This window comes from Ciconia boyciana, chromosome 3 (genome assembly GCF_034638445.1).
Source record: "Ciconia boyciana chromosome 3, ASM3463844v1, whole genome shotgun sequence".
Classification (NCBI taxonomy): domain Eukaryota; kingdom Metazoa; phylum Chordata; class Aves; order Ciconiiformes; family Ciconiidae; genus Ciconia; species Ciconia boyciana.
In genome coordinates, this window is record NC_132936.1 from 83298108 (window position 1) to 83320531 (window position 22424).

The following is a 22424-nucleotide window of genomic DNA, read 5'->3' on the forward strand; positions in this document are numbered from 1 at the left end:
CAGCGATACTGGCTCACAAATATTTTATTTTCCTTTTTAATTGGGAGGTGGGGGAACTGTGGCACATGACTGTACTGTTTTATGGGAAGTAGGGGAAAGCTCTGTTCTTTTTAAATCTAATCTCAGCATTGAAACTAGATCTTTGGGGGTGGGGGGGGGGAAAGGAGGTCAGATTTGGAGCCAGTTTCCAGTGTGTCTCAAAGCTTTAGAAAAAGCAAAGCACATGGTCACACAGCCTTTAGTAACTCTCTGTCCATATTAATTCAGGTTTCATCCAGGCTAGGGCTTTTTTGAAGTTACTGAATTAACTTCAGTAGTTAGTGTGCAGCATTGGCAAAGACAAGGTGACAGGGGATTTTGCCACCTATTCATGGAAAAGCTCACCCGCCTCCCCCCTTCCCTCCAGGCTCTTTGTCTTCCATTCATTTTGTACTTTGTATAGCAAAAATCATCAGAGGGCAAGGCTGGGTCTCTCCTTCTAAAAACAGAAAGTATTGCCCTTGCTTAAAAACAAAATGTGCTGAAAGTTCACAGCCTCTCTAGCTGGTTAGTAATTATATATTTTGTTAGGATCTTTTCTTATTCTGTATGCCTTTTGCTTACGCTGCATTATTCTGGTGCTGGTCAGTCATGCCTGCAAAGCTAGAGTTCAACACTTTGCTGAAACTCATTAATGTCATGGTAGTCCCCTCCGCTGCAAACTCTTGCTTCATCAAGAATAAGTAATTCTACATCACCTTGCTGCTTTGGTGTGCTGAGATTTCCCTATTTTGGAACAGAAGTAATGTTTTCCTTGTTATTTATTTTTTTTCCAGTCACTTGTGCTCTTCCTTGATTTCTCATCTCTTTATTTGATAGAATTACATTAATTTTTCTAAAAGTTTGAAATTCATCTTCATCAATTTTTTTGTTTGTTAATCAGTGATACTTGTGAATGTGGAGAGGATCCCATTTTGTGAATGGTGAATGTCTAACATGACTGACGTCAGTCACAGTGGCTTCCTCTTCCCTGAGAGTAGGTTGCATGGCTTTTTGATCTGGAAGCCTATACAATTTTTCTTGTAGATATCTATGCTAATGTATGTTTGCATTCATGAAGGGAAGGTTGATGCAATGAGCTTTGGTGATTTGCTTCTAATAGTTTTCCTTTTCCTGTGCAAAGATGCTTTGGCTGTGAGATATTTCTCTCTCACAGCTCCATTGTGCTTCAGAAAGACTGTTCAGCCACTGACCTCATCCTAGGATTTTCAGAGGATGTTTGAAGATAAGGTCCAAGGCTGTCAACATAAGGGTGCATTTACAGTGTGCTATAGCTGCTGAGGAGTTACCTTTGGATAGTCTGTCAAGCTAAAGAACAGTGCTTTCATCATCCCATCCAGATAATGAAGAAAATGTGCAATAGGAGGTGCTAGTGTTATTTGCAGATGTTTAGGAAGAGCATAGGTGAGAGGCACTCTAGAAACTAGGGACTGAGTTTGAAAAATGGATAAAAAACCATCTGCTTAAGCAGGAGACCGTTTCCAGTAATTTTGTGGGACTTTTCCCAGTCTTTTTACTGAGAAAAAGGTGAGTGCATCATGGCTGTAAACTCTTCAAAGTGCTTCTCTCTGCCCATCAGCATCACGGCTGTGCCCTGCTGTTGTCTTCTCTGTGACCTGATGTCATGCAAATCTCAAGCTATCTTAGTTATAGAGATATGATTATGTGAGGGGAGGGAGGGATGCACAAAACTGTTTGTCACCTCTGTGTCCATGGCATTAAGCGTTTGCTCTCCTACCAGGTCCCCTTGGTGGCTGCATGTAGGTGAACATATGTAGTGAGAAAGACCTGATCCCTCCTGAACTTGGCAAGAAAATTGTTGAGAGGTCGATGTGTATTTTCCTACTGCTGCTGCTTCTGAGTGCATCCCTGAAGACAAGACTTGAAAGCAGTTTGTGCGTTTCTCAGAAGCTTTGTCATCTCTCTTGAGCAGGATTGCCGTCAACAGTAGTAATGGGTGTAGAGCAATCCAGGAAGATGAAGATGGATGTCTGACGTCATCTGCCTGCTGTCCAGCAGTGCCGCTAAATCCTCTTGTCCTCTGTTTGGACAATACTTTGTGTGAAGTCCTAACTGGCCAATTAGATACAAGCATCTTGATAATGAAAAGAGTAGAAAATAAATAAAGTATCATCACGTGCATAGCCTGAGTATAAAGACGTAGGATAGCTCTATCTTGCATACAACTGTGACAGTCTTTCACACTAGCACTTGGAAGCATTCATTACTTTGTGCTTGCTGCTGGGAATGTACTCTGCCAGTTTGGGAGGACATGCAGGCCTGACAGTAGTGTGCTGTCATCAACAGTGCACAGCAGCTAGCATTCATTGCAGCTAAACGGGGTCAAACCAGGGAGGATCTGTAGACCTTGCTCTTTCTCTCTTGCTCTTTTTGAGCCAGAACATGATTTGGCTTCTGACCTTATTTGATCCTGCAGCCACAGCAGGTCATATCGTGCCCTCGGACATTTCAGAGGAAGTCCGTAAGCATGCGGCTATTGACATCAGTATTTGGCCAACAGTCTCATTTTTCCAGGTGTGTCTTCCTGGTTACAAAGGTTGAATTTCAAGGTGCATTCCCATATGATGACAATATATCATCTCTCCCAATTGTATCTCTTCTAAAAGGGCATTTCTTTGACCTGTTGTTTTTAATTGTTACGTATGCTTAATTCCTGCTCAGTCAGTAGTACACAGGATGATTCACATTCCCAAATTCACTTGACACTGAAAGTCTAAATCCATTATCCTTTCAGAGAGGGGAATATATTTTAAACTGTTGAATTTTATATCGGAGAACAGAGTTGAGTAAAAATGATAGGAGAATTGTAAATTCCTTCTACATGCTTCCTGACACTTGTGGTCAGAGACTGTAATAAACAATAAGAGATCAGGCTCATTATTCTAATTGCTTTGTGATAAGAACGCATTCTTCTCTTGGTATAAATAGCCATTGCTACTATTGCAGCAGTGCGGATTTGTGGCAGCTGAGAATGTGGCCTCAATGCAAATGCTGTGCTTTCTTCCTGTGGCATATTTTGGAAGTAAATGTATTTTCTTGTATTAGAACTGGTTGTGACTTTGAAAGCCACTGAATTGCTTCAGTTTCAGTGGAAGCCACTAGAAGTTGAATCCTTTGTGGGATTCAGGCTCATGAAAGTATTTAGGCTTGTGCAGCAGCTCAACTGTTGGAACAGAGTTTAGATGAATACACAGATCCTGAGATGCATGCTTTCCAAAATCAGGGCCTAATTCATGCCTCTCCTTCAAATCTGATTTGGGATCAAATATTAAATGGCGCAGAAAAATCTCATTCCAGCAATTCCCATCCACTCAAAAAATACTCCAGCCCAACTGTTGAATGACGTTGTGGGGCTTTGCTGTTATTGCAGGGGCCAAAGGCAAGCAGGATGCAGACTGAGTTACGTTAGTACCAAACTTGAAGGTGCTTTATCAGACTGTGAATGAGGTGAATGATAAACCAGGGTTCAGAAGCTGGCTTTATGTGGACTGCTTAATAAGAAAAATTCTCTGGTAGCTTTCTCCTCATCTATCAAAGTTAAGTTTTTTACTCTTAGAATAGATTATTTGTAATAGATGTTTCAGTGGAGGTAGGGGCAGAGGACCATTACTCTGTTTCTTTTTTTCAAAGAGAAATAAATAGCCCTGAAAGCAGGCAGTAAATTTTTACATTATAGATTAGGTAATATAGTAAAAATAAACTGTACAGTAAATGTAGGGACAAAATTGAGTAGTAAATTCTTACTACAAGGTGCCTTCCCTATTCCCTTGTAAATTACTTAATTTCCTGCATTCGACATGTCGGTCCCATTCCCGCATCCACCTTGCATTAAGAATCAAAGTGAAACCCACCAGCTGCAGCAGTCTATCATTTTGTGTTTCCAGTGGAGATAATTTAAGTATAACACAGTGACATTGAATATTGATAGAAAGATGACAGGCCGTGATTAAAGTTTTGTGCTGGGTAAAATAAATGGCTGGAGGATTGAAGAGAAAACGACAAAAATATTGTTTGGTATTGTGTGGTATCTTGGTTTTTTTAATAACACTAATCAAATGTCCATTATTGGTTTTAAGCACTAGAAAAATTGTTCTTCCTCCTTGTTTTGAATAGGCCTTTCAGGAAAGAAAAAACAGACATAAAATGTGTACATTTCACATAAAATACAAGGTGGTAGTTCTGTCCTTAAGATGCTGATATCGGGGTTTTTTTTTTTCTATGGGCAAGGGAAAAATGTTATGATTCTTAGCAGATTGTTTTTAGATTTCAGTTTAGATTCTAATCCTTCAGTATCCTGGATGCAGTAGGTAATGTTTTACTGAGTGGAAGAATTTGTGGATAATGAGTGTAGCTGATAGGCTTAATTTTTAAAAAACATTTGGCAGAAAATACTGGCAGATATTTATATTTTTCGGTTTATTGAGATCACTGTGAGGGGCCATGTATTTTTGCATTAATATTATTCCTTATTTGTTGTTATTAGCATCTTTCTATGAAAAATTCTGAATGTCTTAATGGGAAGGAATTTTTTAAGAAATGTTTTATGAAGTCAGTTCAAGTTAATAGCATTTGAAAGGTCTGAGAAAATTCCTTAGGAATCTTAGACTCTATCTATCTAGAATGCATTTACCCATTTTTTCTTAGTTATACAACTTATAGAATTGGTGGTGTAACCTCATTATACGTAGGTACAAAATGCCCAAAACTGATTTAAAATATTAATGTGAGAATGTAATGACTCTTCATGTGAGAAATATTTTGACTCATTACATATAATTTAGATTTTTTGGGGGGGGAGTGGAATTTATGGGAGAGAGTACAACTTCCGTCTGGTTCATCACTTTGTTAACATACAGTTATTGCTGTAAAACATAATGCTTCATTAAATCCAAATCTATGGAACTAGAGAGAAAAATGGAATTCTGGAAGGAGATCTGATACGCTGGTCCCGCTTGCAGTTGGTCCTGGGCAGTGGTTTGCTTCCAGCCCTCCCTCCTAATGCAGTTTGTCTTGCCTTCTGCACTGAAGGCTGTATTCTCAATAATGTATCTCAGCTGCTAATAGAAATCGTTTAGCTACAAATCCAAAGTAGGAAACTGCCTTCACTCACAGCTCCCCTTTGTTTACCCTGCTTTGACAATTTGGTATGCACACTTGGAAACTCTGTCCCTCATTTTGTAGCACTGTGGAATATATAATAGTTACATGGTACGTTGATTTTGCTTCGATGTCACTACCATTATGTTAAAAGGAAAGTATTTATACAAGTTTAAAAGGCTTATTTACTTCGTATATGTACATCTTCATATACTATGAAGTCTTTCATGTGAGGATAAAACAATACAATTAAAATTGTTTACAAATAGAACATAATACATATAAACATAACATGTAATTTAGATATTCTCAGCTAGTTAATTCTATAGTGCAGCATATGCTTATTCTGTGCATGGTCTTTCATAGGATCTTCATCTAAAGACGCTACCTGGAGCTACCACAAGTAATAAAATGGCAGTGTTACTTGCTAGTTAACAGCACAGAGCGGGGGAGAAAATAGAGGCAGGGAAGAAAAGAGTTAAGTTTTCAACCCATGGAGGTTGTCCCTTCTGCTGGACCTGCAGAAATACACTGTCCCTGGAGTGAAAGTTCAGACAGGGGCGAGGAGCGGTGTGAAAGAAGCAAGGTCCATGCGGCAGTCTGAAGGAGATTGTGCAGCATTTGAGTGGTTGCGTTCCAGCATGGCATTTTTCCTTCTAAAGTGGTTTTGTTATGCTTCAGTTCCATTCTGTAAGTGTGTTTTGTACGGGGCCTAGGGTGTCTACAGTGTTAAATATCTCGGACAAACAGGTATCTGCTCATATTTGGGGTTCTCCACTAGGACTTGTCTGAAATTTGGTGGATGTGGGCAAGGAGGGAATTCACAAGAAGTGATAGCTCCTAATCCCAGCATAACTTAAAAGACTGTGGTGGGTGTTCCCTCGCAATATTGTAGAGGTTAGGGTTAGAGGTTAGAGCACTCAACAAAGACACAGGAGACCTGGCTCCAGGTACTCTGCCTACTGCACCTCCAGGTATACTCTGCCCTGCTACGTCCCTGAGGAGAGGAGAGGAGAGTGTCATAGGCACCACATTGAGGGCTGGACTGGTCTGGGTGCTTTGCTTGCCCGTTTCCTTAAATCTGTCCCTTTCTGCACATTTGCCTCTGCTCCTGGGATGCTGTAGAATGCAGAGCCACTGCCATCACCCATTCTTCCAGCCGTGTGAAAGTAGTGTCCACATCTCTGTGCTGCACTATCATGTCCTGTCTGGGTGTGCTAGATGTCTTTTGGCTAGGACTGTTGTGCAGAGGACTTGTCTGTGACTCATAACGTTTAGATATTAGAGCAAAATTTTTAGGTGTTGAAGATATAGGAGTATAGAAGTTAGATGGGGATTGTGAGGATTGCTTTCTTGGACTCTTGTGGTTCTGGTCCAGGGTATTCTCCAGTAGGTCAAACATCACATGTAAAGAGAGTCAGCTACTTGTTGTTTTCTAGATATTATTGTATGTTTTATAAGGGAGGAGACAAGGTCAGAGAAGCAAACTGCTTGTGCCAGAGAAAAGTGCTGCAAGCTTCAGACTTTGCCTAGGAGTTCTAGCTAGTCTCCAAGGTAGGTGTTAGAGCATGTTGTCATCTGACAGGGGAGTGTGGAGTCTCCTGACTGTCTGGGAGTGAGTCTTGTTTTTACATGGAGAAGTGCAATAATAGTGCTGAACAGCAAACAAGCTTTGACATAAGGGAGTAGGAAGAATGTCTCCTGCACTGGGGGACAGCCACACAATTGGAACAATATGAAGTCAGTTCATGAGATTTTCAGCTCCTGAGGAGACTGGAGAGAAGAGACACAATGCAAGGAATTGAATTGTGAAATTGAGGTTGTATGAAGGGGTTTATAGGATTAGGGAGACTTGCAAGAAGAAAAAAAAGACAAAAGGTTTTGATTTCAGATGTTTAGAAAAGGTGACTTTCTAGGGCGCAGGCCAAGGAAAAAAGAAGTTTTGCTGTTCGGGCAGAGTCCAGGTTTTCTTTGTCCCTTTCCCTGCACCTTCTTTCTTCTCTCTTTTATGTTCATCAGCTGAGAGCTGTGATCTGATGAGCCCTAGCTGTACCTCTCCCTTATCAGTCCTCTGTTGCACACCAGCCAGGCAGGGAAAACAAGGTTATGTGCCTCCCTCTCCTTAGAGCCTCATGTGACCCGCTGATAAGAACATTGTAGTCCTTGGCTTGTTCAACAGATTGGTTGTAGGCATCTTAAAATATAACAGCTAAGGTTAAAGATCAAGAACTGGTCGGGCTGGAAACCTTTTTTTTTTATGAAGGAGAGAAGCAAAACTTATTCCTCAAGTAGTAAATACTTGTTAAATATAGGAAGGGCTATTAATGCATGACTGTGAATTAAAATGATAAACCAGATCAGAGGGGTGGATTTCTGCTAACAGTAAAGCAATATGGTTGCCTGCCTTCCTCTAAGTATTATTACTCCATACTTTCTTTTATTTGCCTCCTTTGTTTGCTGCATGGCTGTTGCCTTAAGAAAAGGCAACAAAGACATAACTAAATATAGAGCAAGAAGAGCTAGTTCCTTCCCTGTGGTGCAAAACATAAATAGGAATGAGTGACCAAAATATAGAGGAAACTTTCTCTAGTTTGTACAATAGATCAACAAAGAATGGGGATATAGAGCAAAGTCTTTTGATTCACATTGCCATTTTCTGCAAGCCTCAAAACTTTCCAATCATTTTAATTGTCATAATTAAAATCCCTGTTGTTTCTGCCAGACTACCTTTGTTGCATTTAATTTGCTTTCTTGTCAGGGGAAGCTGCCTTTAGGGTCAGCAAATGCAGTGTTAACATGTATGAGGTAAAGGGAAAGGTAAGTACATGCTTTCCTGAATCTGCATGTTAGTGTGGCTCACCTATTAGAAGGAAGTTGTCTAGAGTATTTCTTGTTAGTGATGGTTAATCTCCCTTCGTAAGTTAGCTTTTGTTTGTGCAGTTTCTAAATAGATGTCTTACTATGTAGCCTTTTAGCTTCAGTTTCACTCTCTTGGTTTTCAAGATGTGGCTTCTTACAGGGATTTCCCTTAAAATAAGCAACATATTCTATCAATGCACAATGTTGATCTCAGGGTGTTATAAACCACTTTTAACAATTCACTCACCAAGGGGCATTCCTAAAAATTAGAGATGATGAGATTTACAAGTAGTGACATCTCCCTGTGTTGATTCCGATTTGCTTTTGAGGAGATTTTGGGGGACATTGTTTTGTTTTGTCCTTTTAAATAGGGTTTAATATAAAATTTTTTGGCTATTTTTAAACGGGCATGTTTTCATTTAGGCTATAGTGTTCAGGAACTGAATGTGCCTTTTGTATGTATGCAGAGCCCTCAATAGGAAAGTTGTGTTCTCGTAGTTCCAGTTAGCACTATAAATAGCTTTAGAATAGTGTTGTGCTGAGCGCCACAGAGAGAGCCCCCATTGATATCTCTGTGAATCTTGTGAAAAGACAGAGGAGCAATCTTCTTTGGACTTCAAGGAAGAGAGAGAGAATCCTCGCTTGGTATGACTCTCGACATGAATTTCATCCAATGTTATGTGTAGATTGAAGATGTCCTCTAGTTTCCTTGTACCCTCTGGTGTTGTTTCCTAGAAAACTACTTGAGACTTGGTAAAGACATCTGCAATTACAATTTCAGTTGCCACTTCATGAAGAGAATTCAAGGATAAACCTCTGTGTTCCACATTCATTTCCTCCTGTCCATAAACAGCTCTGTTTCTCTGACAGCTCTTTCATCATCATCAATTTGATCTAATCCAGAATTCTCCCTGCTGCGTCCTTCTGTGTTGCTGTGGATGTCTCAGTCATTCTTCAAGTCAACTTAGGCCTGCTTTTGTAGATTTTTTTTCTGCATAGTATCCTTGAGATAAGACCTGTCCCAGCTATCCATCCAGCTAAAAAATTACTCGAGTTGAGTCTTGCATCTCACTCACTTCAACATCCATTTCCCTCGCCGTGACTTGACAAAAGCAGTCTTGCCCTACCCTCATCCATTCAAAGTGCTGTTGCCACTGCAATGACTGTTCGTTCTCCCTCTTTTTAATTTTTTTTTTTTTAATTTTAATTCTGTGTTTCTGATCATTTCACTTTGCTTTTCTCCATTGGTTCACTCTGTCCTGTCACATCAAACATAACTACTAGCCTTCAATGTCAAGGCTGCTCACAATCTTTTACCACCTACTCAGTCCGGTTTTTTTTGTTGTTTTGGTTTTTTTTTTTTTTTAAATCAAAAGACTGACTTCCATTTACAGGTGTTAAAACACATTGATATAAATCACTTGCCCGTTACGTTTTTATACTAGCATCTTTTGCCTTTCTTACATGATTCCTTTATGGAGAGGTGGCGATCTTTAGATATTTGCTGACCTGTTTCATTGGCCTCCTGCAAGTCCTTAAAATTCTCATTCACTGTGATACCTCAGTGTGCTTGACAGTGATTAGACTGTTACTGGTGTAACTAATTAAACTCTTGCACTGTAACTAACGTGCCATGTTCAGTCCACTGTTGTCTCAGTGTTTCTTTGAACATCCTTGTCTGTATCCTAGCTCTTGTTGCTTGTTTTAAACTTAAAAGTCTTTGAGAAAAGGGCTATCATTGTCATCTGTTTGGTGTTTGTACAAAGCCTGGCAACTTGGACTCATGAGCACTCTGGCACTTGGGAGTTCACAATCAGTAGGTGCTTAAGGGATGTTTTCTTGTTTCTGGGTCTGTACAAATGGTTGATGGATTGTGATTTGTTGTGGATTCCAACAGATTGTTCCTGGGACCTCCATTGAACTTGCCACGTATACCACTTTGATAGTAATGTAGAGACAGGCGTATAACACCTAGAGGTTGATACATCGTAAAACATTTAGAAGCATAGGAATAATATAAAAGCTGATCTAGTCTCGATCTATCATTTTGAAAAGTAGCATACCTGAAAAAACTCACTGTGTTCAGTACAGGCATCCACATACTTTTGGCTTCATGGAGACTGCAAATGCACTTTATTGTGGATTGAACATGAATAAACCACATTCTGAAATTCAATTAAGCTTGGTTTTACACCTGATGTAAAAACTAAAGATTTTTGCATGCTGGGAACAACATAAGTTTTAGTAATCATTTGGTATGTGTTTCTGTGTCATCTATTTGCAGCTTTCAAATAATTTTCATTTAAAAAGTGTGTTTGAAAAATGCTTCTAAGCACTGAATTTCAAAATACAGACTAAAAGATGCAGAGTCCTTGGGCTTGGGTATGTTCAGAATATCCAAGTATACGTGCGCTCACTGATTTCAGTTGAAAAGTTCAGCGTAACATCTTAGTATTTTAGTTCAAGATGTATCAGAGTTTTACAGATGCAATGATAAAACAAAGATGTCCTTAAAGTAAAAGCAATCTAGTAGTGGTATGTTCAGTAATTGCTGATTTCTAAAATGGGTGTAAAACTTAGATGCAATCAAAAGCATGTTGACCGATGAGCTGAGTCATGGTCGAATAACAGCAGCCCAGGCACTGTTATGCTGTACTTCCATATATGATATTCGTCTTCTCCACTGTGAATACTACATACATCACTATCTCTGTCCTAGTATTGTCAGGAGAGCTTTTCATTAAATTGAATAGCCAAAACAAGCTATCCACTGGAAATTATGATTTAGGTCTCTAGTGTATTTTCTGACCCTTTAATAATAAGCCATATATAGCTGCAAACAAACTTTTTCAAAAAAGCAAGTAAATGGGCAGGGAAATGTTTTTGACTGTGTAACCATGATGATGTGACTGACAAATAGAGAAACAGTGGGGGTTATTTTATTTTTCTGGCTTGGTAAGTCAAATGCTACCTGGATAGAACACAGAAGTGTAATCCAGTGAAGATTTTTTTCCCTTTCTAATTAGTGATACTCTGAACTCCTTGGGGGAGACCAATTTGTGGACCTCATGCTGCATGCTGCCTTCAATAAACATATATACTGACTCTAAGCACAGATCAAGCAGCTCGGCTTCTGGAGCTTAATTTTGCTCTCAGTCTCAAAATACTGCTGTGTGAATTTTACAGCTTGGCATCTTGTAGAGTTTGTAGAGTTAAAAACGTACCTTTGTTAGATTAGTGAATTCATTGTGAGCAGTGCAGCTCCTTTACCCTTCATTTAGAATAAAAGATAAGCTGGTATTTAATTTAGTCAGAAAAGTTAAAATCAAATAGTTATTTTCTTTCTTTTAGTCACTTATAATTGCTTACTATTATATAGCAAATGGTATAATTTGAAAAGCACTGTGAAAAAAATATTGCGGTTATTAGATATTAGCATTCAAATCTGTCTGGAAGTGTATATTGCCATGGGAATCGGCGCTTCTGAGTCCCATCCCAGGCTCTGCCACTGATCTGCTATATTTTAGCATGCAACCTAACCTTTTGGTTCCTTAGAGACAACACGTATTAAAGGGAGATGTGACCACATCTCTTACGAGCAGTGTGATGTTAGTATTCAGTGTCTTGTTCTGAAAAACTATTTATGCCTAGAATTCCCATTTACTTGAGGTGAAAATATCTATTGGCTGGATCTCAGGAGCAGTACCTGTAACATACATAGACATTTTTGAGAGATGATCAATGGATTAAAAGTACAAAGAAGTTTGGTATTTTGAATTTCCTAATACTTTGGGTTTTTCTTTGGTGGCATAACAAAGTAGAAAAAAACAAAGCATGTTAGTGAGAGATAAGGACAACACGCGAAAGTATAAGACTGAAGGAAAGGAAGAATATTATAGTTTAATCTAATCTGATTCACCAGAGTTGAAGCAAACACATTTCAGTCTAACAAGAAATTTAGTGTACCTATTTACCAAAAATTAGAGCTGATTAAATGTGGTAAATAGTGTGATTGCTCATACATGATCTTGTACGTGAAATTCAGGAAGACCACATGACTGCTTTTGGGATGACAGGCCTGTATATCCGATAGCATGAAGGAAGCTCTGATTGTGATCGCAAGACCCCTGGACTTCCGTCTGATCAGGAGAAGGTCACATGCAGCCAGTGTACGCCGTACAGTTGGAAGCAACATCTTAGCACAAAGGGGTTTTTATGGCATTGCCTTTGTACTAGGGCCCTAACTTTACTGCTTTTCAGTTTGAAATAGCTTGTGTTATCTCTGTGGAAGTATTTGAGCTGCTGTTCGTTTTTTCGTTGTTTTTATTTTCCTGTCTAATAATAAGCAGTCACCCCAAAAGTTACTTGAAATAGCAACTATTCTCCCTGAACTGCAGTTTTATTTTCTTTTGGCTTTTATTTCAGCTGTGGGAGCCAGCTGCTCCAAAGAGTGTGGGAAGCTGACTTGGAGGCCTGTCAGCTGTTGATCCGAGGGTTTCAACTGAAAGAAACCAGTTGCTGTGTTTTTGAAGAAGAGGAGAACCAAATGGATGAGATGGAGATGACTGCTGATGGCCCATCTGACTCTGAAAAAAGAAAAGAAGGTCCCTTTCCAAAGGGCACAGAGTGGGGCACTGTTCCCTGCCCCAAACACAGCGAGCTAAAAGAGGTATCTGAGATATTCTACAGCTGCATTTCAAGCAATACTGCTGGTTTTCCTTTAGCGAGGAGGAGTTGAATCTGGGTGATGGGTCAGCGGGGCAGGTTAAGTATGAACTTAACATCTGGCCTCGAATCTGGGAGATGAATAAAATAGCTTATTAGCTTCTCAGAAGCCCTTCAACCATTTTTCCTTTCACCATCAGTCTTTTTAAAATGTGGAAATTATTCAGGCAATGAATACAAAATGTACTTCAGGACTTACAAGAAAAATGACTAAGTATTTAACACAAATTATCAGCTGTTCCTCATCTCACTGATGAGTTACGCTCTGAGTTAGTTCTGCTGACTTGTTAGCCTGGATCTATGTTAGCTGAAGTGGGGAAAGAGTAAGTTTTCCTCCCCTAGTGAAATGGTCAAAGGCTTCCTAGCTCAGATGCTGGTAGGCTTCCAGCATCCAACAAATATTAAAAGGAGGAAAAAATCATGCGGCTTAAAGGGTTTGACAAATTTCTTCTAAGTTTTTGTGTTCTGCTCTGGAATGTCATCCTTGCTTAAAAATGTGTAGCTACCTAATAATCTTATAACTGCACTGCCAAGGTAAACAAGCTGTTAAAAAGCTTCATCACCCAACAGCACCACTGTGACAAAAAACCTCTCCAACAGGAGTTGTCAGTTTTATTACCTTGGAATTTGGTTGACAAAAATTAAAAGTGTGCTTAATCGCACCTGATGTTAAGAGCCATTGAACTGTGTGTTACATTGAAAGCTGATGCCTAATTTTGCATTTATACTGGCTGAGACTTAGTGGAAAGCAGGCCCTTGCCTTACTGTAAAATCGCCTCTTGTTAGTAAAATTCTGTTTTTAAACTGGGCTTCAATATTACTTGCAGCCTTTTCCTAGGGAAAATGGTTTACAGACTGACTCCACATAGAGAACATTTTTATTGGAAATGGTCAGCTATGGCTTGATTTTTTTTTTCTTCCCTCTTCTCCCCCCCCCGATCATATTCCTGATGACTCCGCTGAAGTAATCTGAACAATTCTGTTGGTTATGGAAAGCTGCGCTCCCCTTTCAAAAGTGCAGCTGAGAAGCTCTGGAGGGTTTGTGGTTTTGTGATTGTTTCTGTAGCACTCTTGAGATTTGTGCTGCAAATGATCACCTATTTCACCCCTGCAAGTCCAGATCGTTTGCCTGGAAATCAGCATCGCTATCCTAGAATGACATCAAGGCAACTGAAGTGAGCTGACTTCTGGTCCTGGAGAGAGGTGCAGGACTCAGAGGGACAGGTTGCCCATATGTTTAATGGAAGAGGAAAGCATATTTGCGGTGCTTCCATTAAGCTCCTCCTTTTGAACTTGCTTTTTGATAATTTCCTCTCTGTCTCTATCAGCCATAGAGGGAACTTAGGGAGACTATCCCCCTAACTTCAGCTCTTGATCTAGGTGCTTAAACTTTGTGGTATAAATGCCTTTGCCTGGGATCTGGCCTATCATGGTATCCTGAATAAACTCCATTTTGAGAACATGCCAAAATCCATTCAGAAGCAGATGCGTAAATATAAACGTGAAAATACCCATCAGTGAAGGACCTGTGGAGGTATTCCTGCATATATTCCCACAGTGTTCCTAGGACTGACAAACTTGAAAGAAGAAAAGAAGCGGTTTTGTTAATATAAGAACGTTAATTTGTTTTCCAGCTTTTAGAAGGAGTTGAGCAACACAGCTATGTTTCATCACAGCTTACTCGACTAGCCTTCCTCTGCTTCAGTGCTGCCTGCAGCTTTGACCATTGAGGAAAAGTTATGCATCAGTGATGACTGCAACCCATTGCAACCATAAAAAACCCCAACATATAGACAGCGTTCTGGTTCTGGAATTAGGGTTGGTCAGCTTGCTTTTATACTTTCAGGAGCTGGGATGTTTTCCTTGTTGTGGGGTATAGAAGTTTTACCCAAACAAGTATGCTTTAGGTAGTAAAGCTGGTAGGATCTCAGCAGGAGTGACAGGCAGTGTCTAAAGTTTTAGAGATGAGCTATAGCATAACTTTCCCTAACATCTCCTAGTAATTCATCGCAAGGCAGAATATAAAAACAAACAAATGATGCGACATGTTACTTACAAATCATGCGAACTTCCAGTTTTGAACGTGTTAAAGTGCAAGGGAGAATATGTCTCGATTTGTAAATGGACTTAGTTAAAAGACAAACCACTTCTGTAGCATTTAAGTGCTCTGTTACACGGTATTACATTTCTTTAATTTAAAAATAATATAATGTTTGTGGCAAAAAATAAAATAAAATAGCGGGGTGGCTTTTAGTCTCTAAATTTAGCCATTCATATGACTTTCATGGAAAAACTTACTGTTGTCCATTAGCAGTGAACCTTTTTGTAGCCATTTATCAGCAAGTGGGGATACCTGATAGAAAAGCATGTATTTATCAAAATACTTGGTTTGATATTATTTAGCAAGGCGGTGGTGTCCCTGTGAGAGTAGTAGCTTGATGTGGTTGCCATGTTTCTAGAATGACTATTCTCTTCAACTGTGTCACCTCTGTTCCCCTTTGGGGAATTTCTAGAGAGCGCTGTTAGTCACTGAAGCAAAAGAAAAGAGTGGCGTTCTTTGTATTTAGAGGTTACTGAATTACTTGCTTCAAAACAGCGTAGCAAAGGGTAATGATAGCATATGTGCATATATGCCTTGGAAGGTACATTTTATTCCCAGGTGATTGATTTACTTTACAGTGAAATGCTATAAATGAAGCTCTCCAGTTATTTATCATGTCGTATCTGGCTAAGTATTACTGTGGAGTGGATATTGGTTTTGCTGATGTATACTATAAATACAGTTTTCTTGCATATAACTGTATCTTACTGTATAGGTTTCATTAGAAAACAAAGAAACAAATAAGAAACATAATAATAATAAGAAAAGCAAAATAGATGAATGGAAAGAACCCTTCACTTAGATCCTCAGATACTGCTTTGCAGAGGGGCCGTTTTTAATTTCTAATTGAATATCCTCACTAGATCATAAGATATGACATGTTCTGGTATAAAAGATGTAAGGTATAAATTATTTGAAAGTTCAGATATTTTACTGTCGTGTGAGCACAGGTTTATTAACTGTCAACAGTTACTTTATAGTCTTCATAACTAAGGCAGTACAGATTTTTTTCCCCAGTTTATGTGGTAGACTGTGGCATCCTGAAATAATCTGGTAAATCAAGTTTCCTTTATAACACTGACTGTTAACCAGGGAAGACAGTCACATGTTTTGGCAGCTCAGCTTGTTGAAACATCACTACTAATTTTTCGGTCAAAACTAAATAAAGTGAGGCCAGCAAAAGTCATCCTGTGGAACACTCTGAGTTACTTAAAAATTAAGATGTACTCCTCTCAATTACAGATAATTCATTAGATTATAGTATTTTAAGAAAATGCTGAAGCAAAGTTATAGACAATATTACTAGCCTCAGTCACGTCAAAGTCAGCTTGTTGTCTAATGTATTTGAGAGAGATTCTTGAATTTTCATACAAGCATGCACTCTCCATCTGGTAGCTATCTTGATGAAATTAGGGTGCCCCATCATTGCAGTTCTAGTTTGTCTTTTCATGACTAATTGGGCTTGATTTTCTCCCACCTCTCTGAGGAATTAAAGATGGGTTCTATCTTTCATCCCAGAAATGTTCCATACTGCAAATTATTTTGCCCAGGTGACATGTGTGGGGTAGAAGTTGCTATGATCATTATTACATAGTTAGATACATATCTGGGTGATTTCTGAAATATACATTAACATTTCATTTCTCTTCAGACATTTAATGCCTGCTTGTTCCACTCCTTATGATAACTTGCTTTATTTTTTCTTGTTGATAACGTATGTGTAAGCAAAACCTTTGTATAACACCAGAAACACCGATGATAACACAAGATGTGTGTGTGCTGGGACCTCCCTAACACCAAGTATCTTGATGAACATGAGTATGTGTGCACCCGCAAGCTTGAGTTCCTGACCTATCCTTTTTTCTTCTTCTTCTGCTATCTGGCATGCTGTGCAGTGCTCCCTCTTAATCACTATGAAGGAAAGAAACACCTACTAGATTTCAAGAAAATTGAGGTGATTAAAGTTACAAGGTAAAAAATAAAATTCAGTAGTGTTACCTTTTGTAAGCCAGCATTTTTGGTAGTTATCCCATCAGAATTCTTTGTAGATCATTTCTCACTTTTTCACCATAAAAGAAGCAGAGAGCAGAGGTTAGAGTAAGGGCTGCTGTCTTTTCCTCACCTCCGCATACTTCAGTTTTGCCATCTGGGAAGATGTTTCGGAGTCTTTTGTAGGGCACTCTGGTGTTGGCAAGGTGTTCTGTAATTGCAAAGCCTCAATTTGATTAACTTTTTAAAAGATATTGAATGTTCTAAGTGATATTAAGTGGACAGTCATGAAAAATAATAATATTTAATGTGGTACCTGTCATTACAAAGAAGTTATCACAGGATATGACACAACATTTTTCAGAATTCAGCGACAGCAAGCACCAAGAAAGCCTCTGTCAGTAGGCTGTAACTCATTACTGTGCATTGAGATAGCCTGTGGTCCAGGAGGCAAATGTGCAATGTGTAAAGGACAAAGCCTTTAGAAAGCTAAATAAACTGTGCTTTCATTTGAATTTTAATTAAATGCTGTATTTGTAGAGCTTCAAAAATAATTTGGAAACTTTAAATTTAATCTTCATTTTAAATGTCAACATTAAGCATCAGTGAAAGTCAGCATTTGAATGTTTTTTGTATTAATACAAGCTGGAAAGGATTTCTGTAGCAACAGGCAGCTGGCTTGTACACAGTGATCAGATCATCGTTGTACAGTCACACGTGTTGTTGTGCAGTAAGATGCCCCTTGACTGCATGTGATACTGTTGTGTGTTATCTACTGGTAAAAATGCTAACTCTTTAGCTAGAGATCGTAGCATCTCAGTAAGCTTAATGGTTACTTGTATTTTGCAGTAAAAATATATTTTTATCAGAAAATTGATATTACAGCTAAAAGAAGCCTAAGCAACCTCTTTTCAGATAGATTACTGAAAATAGTACCCAGTAATAATAATGATCTTATGGCAGAGTAATGATTTTGCACTTTATTATATACATGTACATACCTGTGATACTAAGTATCACTAAGCCCTACCAAAGCAATATCCCTATCCCGGTTTATTTAAAGATTATCAATACTGTTATGTGTGATAAGTATTAATGATTTTCCAATAATGTTAACATCAAATTTCTTTGCTTTTCAGCCAATGAATGAAATGTTGGCTAATTTCTTATAGACTTTACAGATGAAACAACTTTTGAAAGAGGAACTGACTGTAGTTAGCATGTGTTACCAATACAAAACATCAGTGGGGTCTCTTGTTCCTCCTGCCCAAAATCACTTACAGAGTTTGTGCCAAAAAAATTTCTGTAGACTCTTGAATGGTTTATAGATCTATAAGAGCTTGATAGAAAAGTTTGTTTCAATCTATAGTTAGTCCTTCAGTTTTAGAGGCCGTACTCCTTGTGGGTTTTAACTGCGAAGCCAAAGGCAGGCTTTAATAAAATGTATTCAAATTTAGCTTTACATATTGGGTAGCTGCCACTGCTCCATTATAAATGCAATTGAAATGTTTCATGCGTGTGAAGCAAAATGATGTAATTTTTCAGCTTATATAACTTTTTAATGTGCTATATGGTTTTCATAAGTTCCATTGAAATGTTACTGTTTATATAGCATGTATCTACCGTGTACTTAATAATTTATCTCTAACAGGTTATGGAAGACATTTCATTTGGAGCAGAGGGTCATTTATCTGAGGTAGGTGTTTTCTAGGCAGCATGAAGTGGTGATATTGTACAGACTTTTCTGGGTCTCAGTTAGAACTAATGACACTTGTTTTTATAGTACTACCTTTGGGTAAAAATTGCTTGAGAGTGTGCGAGCAGTTAGAAAAGCAACACAGGCACAACTAGAGTGGGCCCATTCTTTTTTTTTTTTTTCCCCCATTGAAGATAATGGCAAAATTGCTGTGTATTTCACAGGGTTTATACTTAAATGCTCTGCTAGTGCTTTTAGTACATACCAACAACAGGATGAATATGTTGGGGAAAGGTAGGACCAATAATATTTAGCCAGCCTCACTGTGGCACTGTAATGATGCTTAGGAATGGAACAAAATCATGATGTGTTACTTGTTTCCTTGTGTACCACTAAAAATACCTTTGAATTTACTTTTAAAGTATAAAAGCATACTGCAGCAGAATACAGGGTAATAGGAATTTAATCTGAATAAAAATACTGGATGATTGTCATTTTATGCTATTTTCATAAATAAAAATATGTCAGATCCTAGTCTAGATATTTAAGAAAGTCTAGGATAATTGAGTAACATGAGGTGCATTTCCTATGAGAGTAAGCGATGAGAAAAATCTGTGTACATACAAAAATCTGTCTACATACAAACTAAGAGTTTAGGTAATATATGTGTAAGGAGAGTTATACTGGTTCTAAGAGCTGTACTGATTCAGGCCGGTCCATTTTGATATTGGTATGCCTTGGGTTGCAACTTACATATTAAGGAAATTTAGTATCCAAACATTGTGTCCAGCTAACAAATTAATTACACGAGTAAAGTAACCCCCAGCGCACCTTCCATAATAGCATACATGCCATCTGTCAAGTACAAGTGACAAGTGCTCAGCCCAGCAAATATTAAATAAATAAATAAAGAAAAATTGCGGTTTGGGATAACTATTCAGATGAGGCATTTATTTGCATTCCCACCAATGAATCCAAAGACTGTGGAGCAGCTGGAATGCTCCAGGAAAGATAATCTAACTGCAAGACCAAACTCAGATTGTTGACCTTGTGTACAAGGAGACTGTGACATGAGAGCATGCCTAGGATGGACTGCTTGGCTGTGCATGAGTTCAGCATAAATAAAAGCAGGAAGCCTTGCGAGTGGAGGTGAACTTTGCAGAAAGTGTAAATAGCCTTACTTATCAGTGAACGTTGCTGTGAATTAAAGCAAAGCTTGTGTCCACAGATGACATGAAATAGGGGCAGGTAGTCCCATGGGATAAAGGTAGCAAAAAGCCCTACTGCCAGCAGGGCAAAATACTGAGAGCATGTTGGTAGTGATAGCTGCCAAGACAGCAGAGTATTTGCTGGAAACTAGAAATTGTGTATGGTCTGGACCAAAGCAAACGAGAGTACAACTGCAAGCTTGTGTCCAGCAGAGACCTGCACTGAAAGCTGTAGTGCAGCCCAGCTCTTGACTGCAGAAGTTGTTCTTTTGCTTAGCAAGAGATGTGCCCAGAGCATGTCAGTGTGATGTGTGCGCTGGCTTTACAAATGCACCAGAGCTCACAGGCATAGAGGGCTGCCACTGTAGAAGTATTCACTAAGAGCTTAATATCTTAGAGTCCTCACAAGCAGAGGAACTTTGCCCTTTGAAGTTTTGAGGAAAAAAAATGCATAAAGACAAGAGGGAGCAATGATACAAATAAAGGAAATGGAAATTTGTTAGAAAGCCAGGCTCTACCACTCTGCCGTAGCTGGATTGATATTGACTTGTAGACAGCTCTGTAAGAGCTCTATGAAACTGTCAGCACCCTGTACCATGTCAAGGCTTTGCCTAAACGTTCCTTTGACGCTTTGGTCCCCTAATCCACTCTTGTCAGTCTCTCCGCTGCCTGCAGGAGAGCACCCTCTTAGTCATTCCAGATTGTTGCATTTTAGTGACAGGAGCAGAGATGAGTGTCAACAATACTAGGAACGACCTATAAATGATACCCAGCTATGCTGACTCCTAGCACAGCAGGGTGTGGTCATGGAAAACAGCTTGGTGCTTTTGTTTCTTTTCCAAGTCCTGGCCCACTGTGAATTTTTATTGGTAAGTCAGTGAATAGCCTCATCCTCCCACAGCAGGAACTGGAATTGTCCCAATTTTCTTAAATGAGCTAGTGAAGTAGTCTGCACTGATTTTAGGAAGTCTGCACTCAGGGAAGATCTCAGTCTACTAGAGATGAGAATGGGAAGACTGCTGTCACCCAGACCACAGCAGGGTCCTGGAAGGCAGTGGAAAGCTCTCTTCCTGCGTAGATGCTTTTTTGAAGGACACTCCTCCATTGCTGTAATGGAAGATATGTGAGGGGAAGAATTGCCAACATCAGGCTGTAATTTTGATGAGTCATTTAACACTCCCATGTGGTGTTGTATCCCTGCAGAAGAGGGAAGGGGATCAGTGCAAGCAAAGAAAATGTGGGAAAAGCATGCGATGGTGGGGAAGGAGGTAGGTCACAGTTGTAAAAGAGCTGTTTGGAAAGCTTTGTGCCTGAATTGTTGCATATGAGAAACTGAGGAGCATGTTGTAGTGCTGCAGTCTCCTAAATATCCATAAACAGGCTGATGGAACAAGCTACCAGTCTGTAAGTAGAAGGTGGTAAGAGCAAAAATAATTGGGAGACAACCTTGATCCCTCTTCTGAGAAAAGGCAGATAACCACCTCCATGAAAGAAAAACTCACCTAAACAAAATCAGGGAAGCAACAGGTGAGTTTCTGTGGGACCAACTCTGTAGGAGGAGGAATCAGCAGATAAACCTTGGTACCCTTCAGAAGACATCATGTTTATAGTACAGCACCATCTTCTTTTGGTGAAGAAAAGAGCAAACACAGTAACAGACTACATATCTATGTCAGCAACTCTTCAGTGGTCCAAAAGAATTTTGAAAAGGAAAGGACAAAAATGTCCCTAAGGATGCGCCTGAAAGGGTACTGCACAGTGTAAGAGTGAACCAGCAAGACCACTGAACGCACTAAGCTACTGTAAGCAAAAGACATGCCAAGTGGCAAGGGAGTTCAGGGATAAGCTTGTATGGAAGGGATAGGTGAAAGAAAGCATGTGTGTCTTCTAATAAGAAAGGTGAATGAGAAAATAATGAAATGAGAGCAGAGGCAGAAATATTTTTTTTCTTCCTTATTTTCTTTGCTTTTGGTCTTTCTAAAAATGATATATGTAGTGCTCTTAGTATTCACTACAAGGTAGCAAGAGACGAACACAGTGAAGGGTCCTAAGGCAAGTGAGATGTACTCAAGTCAGGCTAGACTGATGAAATTTCTTCTGCGTGCATAGGAGCCAAGAAAAACAATCTCCAAACCATTAACAAGCTTCTTTGAAAACTCCTAGAGGAAGCTTGAAGTCCCAGGGGATCCGTAAAAGGCAGACTTGGTATTTGCCTTTAAAAAGGAGGTAGGCCGGGAGTTTATGTGCCAGTCAACGTAATTTCAGTTAGGATTAGAATTCCAAATGCTCTTGATAGATTGAAAGAATAGCCTGAAATCAATAAGATGGGATATGTTAAAAGACAGGTGCAAATTACATTTGAGGAAGAAAAAATATCAGATTTATGTATACACACGGTAAATAGCAGCTAAGATGACAATACTGCAGAAGCAGAATCTAGGGTTATAGTGGACTACAAATAGAGTGGGATTCATTACCTTCATCCTGTTGCAGGAAAGGGCAAATGTCATTTGCAGCCTCATTAATGGGAATGTCAGTTGTAAGACAGAAATAATTACTGTGCTTAGCTGAGAGTGTCAAAGCCTCCAGAGGACTATGGCACTGGTCTGGGCACCTCACTCTGTAGAAAACAGGAACACACTGAAGGAAAGGAATAGCAATAAAAGCTTTAAAAACCCTGGTCTGCTTG

The 22424-nt window shown here is 39.2% G+C and overlaps 1 protein-coding gene across 6 annotated transcripts in view; it reads left to right on the top strand.

Moving 5' to 3' along the window:
- Positions 1–22424, top strand: part of DISC1 (DISC1 scaffold protein) — a 212953-nt gene that overhangs the window by 173377 nt on the left and 17152 nt on the right. For 5 of the 6 annotated variants that reach the window (XM_072856341.1, XM_072856342.1, XM_072856344.1 and 2 more), the window contains 2 exons: positions 12442–12685; positions 18483–18527. In XM_072856341.1, coding sequence (XP_072712442.1) covers positions 12442–12685; positions 18483–18527 — 289 coding nt within the window. The remainder of the gene's footprint in view (positions 1–12441; positions 12686–18482; positions 18528–22424) is intronic. The other variant, XM_072856343.1, reaches the window with a different exon arrangement.